The 9,000-nt window shown below is 40.3% G+C and overlaps 1 protein-coding gene across 1 annotated transcript in view; it reads right to left on the reverse strand.

Moving 5' to 3' along the window:
- LOC101647670 (sentrin-specific protease 6-like) overlaps positions 1 to 1,273 on the reverse strand; it is a 93,193-nt gene extending 91,920 nt beyond the window's left edge. Inside the window, 1 exon segment of the mRNA XM_045288275.1 lies at positions 1,231 to 1,273. Coding sequence (XP_045144210.1) covers positions 1,231 to 1,273 — 43 coding nt within the window.
- Positions 1,274 to 9,000: the final 7,727 nt, after the last annotated feature.

Raw genomic sequence — 9,000 nt, forward strand, 5'->3', positions numbered from 1 at the left:
ACCAGCCTATGCAACCACGAGGTGTCGAAGGGATCAGTTCTTGATTTTGTGGACTATTTTAGACAACTGGCCAATATTGTGGTTAATCATTCTGTTTTCCCACTGGCTTTCATGAAAGCTGGGGCAACCTACACCAATCATTGTCCCTAGATGACCTTTTAGAACGGAAAAAAATAGTCCAGAGAAACTATTGGGACTATTTTGTTCTGAGCATTGAGTTCTTTTTGACAAATTCAGACTGCTTAGAGAAAGAGACTCTAACAAGTTAAGTCATATTAGACATTTGAGTTAACATCAAGTTGGTAAGCATTTCATTTGCTCTCCAAGACAATGCTGTGATATGCCTTTCCAATGGTTGTAGTCACACTGTCACTCCCTTATTACATATCTTAAAACTTTGAGGAGGACGCCCTCAGTTTGAATTGGTTGATTTTTATTTTGTTTTGTTGGAGGGAGGAGGCAAGGAGGAACCAAATGGTTCCTCCAATATGATTTTGCACTGTAGTTATCCTAATTTGAGAAGACACTCCTATAATGATGATCAAAGAATTTCCACGATCAGAAGAGGGAAAGATACTTAAGGGCACTTGCTCATTTTGTCTGTCTTTGAGGTGACTTCACAGTTTGGGAGGGTGAACTAAGAAAGGTAGTTTGCCCTTGAGAAAAATACCACATTTTATAGATCACCACTGGGGGCATCGACCCTGTATCATTTTGCTAAGCATAGGTTTTTACCTGCATTTCTTTCCTGCCTTTGGTGATCGGACCTCATACCTTAGGCTACCCAGATGTTAGATTTTGTCTTTGCAAGGTATATAGTATTCTTTTAACTAAATAATAAATTGCCTCAAAAAGTAATCAACATCACCATTAAGTATTATCATCCCTTTAAAAGTCACCTATATGAGCCCCCAAATTACTTTGAAATAAAGTTGAGACTGTAAGGTGGTAGGAGAACTATACTAATGGGAAATAGGACCAGAATGGCACTAATGAGAATTGTCAAGCATTGTAAAGAATATAACCAATGGCATGGAACAACTTCTATTTGTGTGGAAATGTTTGAATGGGAACCTAAACTACTTTATGAACCTTCCTTAAAGACACAGTAAAATACTTTTAAAAAACACTTAACCTCTCAATCCTATATTTCCCCTTTATTCTCATTTTAGATGATGTCTGAAAAGCAGGGAACCCCATCCATTATATAGAGAGCACTGGATTACTTACCTTGCTCCATTCCAAGGCCATGGTTAATTGTGGAAAGAGTCATTTTGGCTCTAGAGTGGGTGGTGATGGTGAAATTTGCTGTCTAACAATTGCTCTAGAAGTGCTATGGCTTTGAGTTGACTCCTACCTTGGCAGGAGATGACAATTCATCACTCTTCAAGCAGTTCTACTCTGTCCTATGGGGCCGTGAGGAGAACAACACAGTGGGTTTGTGTTTCAGGGTGTTTTTTTTTTTAAATCTTTTCGGTCTCAAAAATACTCCAAATCTCCCATCAAGGTGATGTTATCCAGTGATGTCAAATCCCACTCTGGTATCAACTCAGTGACTGGCCTTTGATCTTTTTTGAAGATGAATAGTAAAATAATGGAAGGAGAGGGGAAAATATTCCCTTGGAATGAATAGCACAGGAGAAATCAATGTCTGAAGAAGGAAGAATTAACCAGGTGCTAAAGATAACCTGTACTGTCTTCATAAAGCAGGTGCTGAACAAATGGTGGGGGTGGCAATTACATGTAGACTGGCTGACTTCATGAGAACCCAGAAGATACGAAAGCTAATCCAATGCGAGCATGTGTCTCTGGATCTCTGTTATCCCTCCTTAAACACTGCCTGGTGTGTGTATGGCAAAGGGGCACATTTTCTTCATGTGCCACCCTGGGCTGCAGAAGACAGAAGCTGGGGCCCCTTGCAAACCACCTGATTTGGTAGCCAGCAGACTCTATTCACAAATGATTGATCACCCCACTCCCACCTCTCAGCCGGTGCCTTGCCTCACAAAACAGGCTTTTATGCAGTTTAAGAGAATCTATCAGAAGACATTTCTTTGGTTGAGGGATTACACTAAAAGTAGTCACCCAAGAACAAAAGTGATAGTATTAGAAACTGCTAGAGCCATAAACTCCAGGGCAGTCAGATACCTTATTTTATACAATATGTTAGAGAGTTCACCCAAAAGTTCTATATACTCTAACTCATTTAGATTGTATTCTGAACATCTTTATGAGGTAGATAAGGGATTAATGATCTCCTTGGGAGCGTGAAGGAATCCCTGGGTGGTGCAAACAGTTCCTTCTAACTGAAAAGGAGCCCTGGTGGCATGGTGACTGTGGGGTCAACTGCGATCTACAAGATCAACAATTTAAAACCACCAGCCTCTTTGAAGGAGAAACACAAGGCTTTCTACTGCCGTTAACAGTTAGTCTCTGAAACTCACAGGGTCATTTCTACCCTGTCCTATAGGGTCACTGCGAGTCAGCCTTGACTCAATGACAGTCAGTGAGTCTAATGGAAAAGTGTGACAGTTTACAGAGATGCCTTTAAAGAAGGGCCTGGTGATCTGCTTCTGAAAGATCACTGTCATGAAAACTCTATGAAACACTTTTACTCTGTCACTCATGGGTTCACCATAAGTTGAGATTGATTTGCTGGCACCTTTTTCCCCCCTCTTTCTTTTGTGAGCATGCCAAGTCTCAGAGTGGTTTAATAATTGCTCCAAGGTATCACAGACCTTGTGTTGGTTCTGGATCTACTTGTTCAGTCCGTTATTCTTGCCCATCTTCTCTTTTTTATATGGTCAAAGTCAACTCTCGCAGACCAAATTTTTCAGGAGGCTCTAGTGTCAGTGGGTACTTTAGGCCAATGGAAGGGATGGGGGTGGCACACAAGAGTTAGAGGAAGGAGACTCTATGCTTCAGTTGGCTTTTACTGCAGGGGTTATGTTTTTCCCTTGACTGGACAGCCCTGCCCTGATGGACATTTACACAGGTGGACTCCACTTTCTCCATGCCTATGTTCTCTCTGCCTCCCTTTATCCCCCCGTTTTTTGCCTGTCTTCCTACTAATAATCTCTGAGTTGTCATGTTGCCCTTTTAGCTTTTCGGCACCTCTTGTACCTGAGTAACCAGTTTCTTGCATTAAAGTCTTCTATGTTAAACACTTAAGAGGTTTCTGTTTACTGGCTAGACTCTGTATCAGATAGGGTCCTAGCAGGAAGCAGATGGCTCACACCACACACAGGGTAACGGAAGAGAGCTTAATGTGACACTGTTTACACTGACGTGGGCATGCAGAATGGAGCTGATAGGGGATAGCAATGAATTACTAGGGACTCATCCTCCTTGGGCCCACAAAGGCAAGGGGAACAGGTAACATTACTAGGACCAAATAAGTAGTCTTGAAAGAGGGGTTGTCTGACAAGATTGGTGGTAGGCACATCCAAAAATCTCAGTGGGGGTGGGGGTGAGGGGGGAATACTCCACACACTTTTCTCGGTTCCCACCCTCCTGCTGCTTTTCCCCATTGATCAAGTACAACCAAATACCAGAGGGCAAAGGTGATGCCATTCACAGAAGTCAATCCCCAAGGACATAGTGAAAAGCAGAGAAGGCTAGAGAGCTCTGTGGAAGCTGAGGGGCTAAGAGTGTAGGGAAAGGCAAAGAAGAGCAACCAGCAGAACTGAGTAATGTAAACAATTGGAGGCTGGGTCAGGACTAGCTCCCTGATACTCTAATTTCAGATCAGTGAAACCTGTGAGCCCCAGAATTCAACGGAACTGCCTCATTTTTTCTGAGCCTTGATTTTGCGTGGGTTTTTTTTTTTTTGCTATTGACAGAATTCATCAGTCTTAGAACTTTTATATCAGTAGAAGATATTTTAATATTTCTTCTCTGACAGGTTTCCACTTTACACAAATTCTGACTTTTACAGGTTTTATTGCACCAAGTTTATTGCATTTCACCAGGTTGATTAGACACCAAATAAATACACAACTTAAATCCATAATTTTATTTTTGATTATTTTTATTGCACCAAATATGTTTAATATTTAGATGTTCCAAATGTTTGTTACCTCAGAGTGCTAAAACCCTCTCTGGGAAAGTCACCTTAAAACAATTGCCATTGAATCACTTCTGTCTCATGATCATCCCATGTGAGTCAGAATAGAACAGCATGAGAGAGGGTTTTTCATTTTGGAAAGTAGATGCCCCAGCTTTTCATTCTAAGGGCCTCTGGGCATATTCAAACCTTCCGCTTTTAGGCTAGCAATGAAGCATGTTAACCACTTGCAGTATCCACAGACCCCGTGCTTTCAAGAAGGACAATTTATGAAGGTGACACTGATAGAGCTCCTGAAACTAAACTTTTTGCGGTTCAGGAGATTTGGGGGAAATCTGATTTTTCACACATTAGTGTGTGTATGAGTGTTGTTTTAATAGTTTTCAATGAGCATATATATGCTTTTATAATCAGTGGGAAATCACACTATTTTAACTTGGGCATTTAAAACAAGGTTCTTTTCTGGACAGTGCCAACCTCATTTCTCGATTTTAAACAACATTCCCGAGTTCCGAAAAATAAAGAATTTCTTTGTTTCATACCAACAAAGAAATGTGTGCCACCAAGGGAAGTAACTTGTCCCAAGTCTCCCTGCCAGACTAGACACAGTTCTTTGGCTTTCCACCCACACTGGTACATTTTCTAATCCTCTAAAACTTGGTACTACTGCTTGACTCTGCAGAAAGCAATATTAACTGCCTTTTCCTCTGAAAACTTCTGTTAGGCTAAATGCTAACAGCCTTTCAGGTAGATGAAACAAAGAAAGGGCAATGGGAGGGTCAACTGAAGCAGGCTGGAAGAAAAGAGACCACAGACAAAGAGTGAGGTGAGCATGGGGGCTGAGTATCTTTGAGGAGAGCTGTCTGGAAGGGGGTGAGAGTTCAGCGACCATCACATCCAAAAATAAATGCAGAAAACAGTAATTGTCCATTGCTGTTCCCTTAGCAAATGCATCTGAATTTATTTTACTTAAACTAATGTCTGTGGAATTATGGTGGGTTGAGGTTTTGCCAGACTTAAAGTGCTTTATTGGTTTCTGCAAGTTGTGAGGTCGCCCTCCCCCTACTCAGCAGCAGGGGCCTTTTAGAGACAGATGCTTTGTCTCAGGAGGAATGCTTGGTTGGAATAGATTACTTCATATTCTAGACTAGAGTGAATCTGGTAATGTCTGAGAGGATGCCAAAGAATGTTCTTTATAATTTTACTCGAGTCCATTTAAGTACTTCGCATTTGTATGTATCAGAGAAACCAGTCTGCCTGTAAGTGGCATACCTATGTGTCTGGGCCAAAGGCCAGAGTAACCCGGGAGCATCTGGAGAGAGGGAAATGGAAATGTAGGGTGTATGTACAACGTTATGAGAAAACAATACAAAATAACTCTGACTACATGGAAAAGTCCTAATCCCATCTCACACTCAAGATTTAGGACCATAGAATGCCACAAAATATTCCAAGGGCTATGTATGTGCTGAAAAAAACTGGAAACCTGGGATGATGCAAATGGCTAGGTGTTTGGCCACTAGCTAAAGGTTGGAGATTCAAGTCCACCCAGAGATGATCTACTTCCAAAAAATCAGCTATTGAAAACTCTGTGGCAGAATCCTACACTGACACACATGAAATTGCCATGAGTCAGAGTCATCTAGAAGGCAACAAGTTAACTAGTAATGCAAACATAAGCTTTTTTGTAATTCCAAAAATTTAATCATTAATGGTAGAATTGTGGGAAGGAGGGTAATTTGTTCTACTGTAAGCATCAACATTAGGCCTGCCATAGAGGTTGAAGTTAACCCCAGCTCAAGTAAGTGTCTGTGATAATTATTGAGGAACATCTTTTGTTCTGGACTTTATGAAGTCAACCCAAGAGTTAAGTAATAAATTTCTGAGTCTATACAAAAAGCCATTAGATCGAGAGCCAGTAAACACAGTCTCTGTAGACAAGGCTTTTAAAAATTCTTGGCTAAGAAAACAAAGTCAAGGCACAGATTGTCCATTTGATACTAGATTCTTATTACTATTTCTTAGCTATATCTGCTTCAATGATAATAATCAAGAAAATCACAGATATCAATACTTATGTCTCCTTCTATCAACAGAAAAGTTCTTTGTTCATTAGCCCAGAAGGAATGAGTCTTCCCAGTGACATATCTGGTTGTCCTCCAGAGCTAGCTACCCTTCCAGATAACCACTGCATTTCCTCTGCCAGCTCAGAAGCATGGCTGAGGAAGTATGCATATTTTTTAAAATCATTTTTTGGTGGGCTCATACAACTCTTATCACAATCCATACATATATCCATTGTGTCTAGCACATCTGTACATCTGTTGCCATCATCATTCTCAAAACATTTGTTTTCTACTTGAGCCCTTGGTATCAGCTCATTTTTCCCTCCCTCCCTGCCCCGCTTCCCTCATGAACCCTTGATAATTTATAAATTATTATTATTTTGTCATGTCTTACACTGTCCAACGTCTCCCTTCACCCACTTTTCTGTTGTCCATCCCCCAGGGAGGAGGTTAAAAGTAGATCCTTGTAATGGGTTCCCCCTTGCTACCCTACCTTCCCTCCACCCTTCCGGTATTGACACTCTCTCCGCTGGTCCTGAGGGGTCATCTGTCCTGGATTCCCTGTGTTTCCAGTTCCTATTTTTACCAGTGTATATCTTCTGGTCTAGCCAGATTTGTAAGGTAGAATTGGGATAACGATAGTGGTGGTGGTGGGGGAAGCATTTAAGAACTAGAGAAAAGTTGTATACTTCATCGTTGCTACACTGCACCCTGACTGGCTTCTTTCCTCCCCGTGACCATTCTGTAAGGGGGTGTCCAGTTGCCAATAGATGGGCTTTGGGTCCCCACTCCACACTTCCCCCTCATTCACAATGATAAGATTTTTTTGTTCTTTGATGCCTAATACTTGATCCCATCGACATCTCATGATCACACAGACTGGTTTGTTTCTTCCATGTGGGCTTTGTTGCTTCTCAGCTAGATGGCCACTTGTTTCTCTTCAAGCCTTTAAGACCCCAGATGCTATATCTTTTGATAGCCGGACATCATCAGCTTTCTTCACCACATTTGCTTATGCACCCATTTGTCTTCAGTGATAGTGTCAGGAAGGTGAGCACCATGGAATGCCAGTTTAATAGAACAATGTGTTCTTGCATTGAGGGAGTACTTGAGTAGAGGCCCAATGTCCATCTGCTCCCTTAATACGAAACCTATGAACATATGCACATAGATCTATTTCCCCATTATCAGATATAAATATATTTACATATGTACATGCCTGTATTTAGACCTAAGTTATGCCTAGTTTATGAGCAAGTTTCAGTGTCATAGATCTGGCAGTTATCCTTTTAGCACCCCAAAGCAAGACTTGGGGCTTGACAAAAGTGTTTTCTAATTTACAAGCCTTCTAATGTGGAAAGTGTGACACAGATAAACCACACATTTAGAAGTTTCCTTGGTTGATAATAAAATATGAATGGCCCGAAACTGGATCTATCTTGAAAAATCTAAGGTAATTTTCTGTGATAGTGACATGTTTTATATCTGTGGGGTCCAATATGGTAGCCACTAGTCATACAGCTATTGAGTACTTGAAATGTGGCTTGTACTTTTAAGGAACTGAGTATATTTACTGAATGTCTATTCATTTAAATTTATATAAGAAACACAACTTTAAATTTAAATTAGTATGGCAAGTGAAACCATAATTGTTAATAAAGATTTTGGAACATACCCTGACCTCGCTTATCTACCTCTATCATAACTTTCTTTTTTGTTTGCCCCTTTGTGCCACCTTCTCTGAGAATTTCCTCCCATCCCCTAGTATCATAAAACAAAACACTTGCTAATATGAGACATAAAACTAACATAAAAATGTGTTCTTTCCATGTGTACAACCACTATGTCATTAATCATAACTCCTGTAGATTGTTTCCTCCTGGACACTAACCTAAATTTAGTTTAAAGAGATTTGTTATTTAACCAATACTAATTGGCTTGCTTATTTTACAAAAAAAAAAAAATCAGAGAAGACCAAACCAGAGAATGTATGGCAGAGGGTCAGCAAAAATGAGGGAGACCCTCAATGAGGTAGATAGGCATAATAGCCACAACAATAGATTCAAACATACCAATGACTATGAAGATGAAACATGATCAAGCAACATTTCATTTTGTTATTTATAACATAATCGTGATATAGGCTTATCTGTGGACATAGGTATATATATATATCTGCATGTGTCTGCTGCATATATATTCATGTATGTATGTGTGTGTGTATATAAAATAAAGCACATGGGAGCAGAATTACAGATATTTCCTAGGCATAACCAAACAACTAATGAAATTGATTTAATGGATTTGAAGGCTTAGAATCATAGTCCTGTGGGGCGACTTGGTCAGTTGGCATAACAGTTCATAAAGTTTATGTTCTACATCCTAGTTTGGTGAGTAGCATTGGGAGAATTAAATGCTTGACAGTATCCATCTGAGTTACAATTACTGGTAACTATTTCTTTGGAGCAAAAGAGAAAGAAGAAAACAAAAGACGCAGAAAAGATATATCTACTGAAGTAACAATGAGGTGTGGCTACCACTACTGACTATTCTAACCAGGGATTCAATACATACTTTTTAATGTTGCTGTTAAGTGTCATCAAGGCAGTTCCAACCCACAGAGACCTTATGCACATCAGAACAGAACATTGCCCAGACCTGTGCCATGCTCACAATTGTTCCTCAGCTTGAGCCCATTATTGCAGCCATGGGGTCAATCAATCTCCTAGAGAACCTTCCTCTTTTGTCACTGCCCTTCCACTTTACCAAATATAATGTCCTTCTTCAGGGACTGGTCTCTCCTGATGACATGTCCAAAGTATGTAAGATGAAGTCTCGCAATTCTTGCCTTTAAGGAACACTCTTGAC

The sequence above is a fragment of the Echinops telfairi genome, unplaced genomic scaffold, assembly GCF_000313985.2.
Source record: "Echinops telfairi isolate 266 unplaced genomic scaffold, ASM31398v2 ScPeMD7_19;HRSCAF=73, whole genome shotgun sequence".
NCBI classification, from domain to species: Eukaryota; Metazoa; Chordata; class Mammalia; order Afrosoricida; family Tenrecidae; genus Echinops; species Echinops telfairi.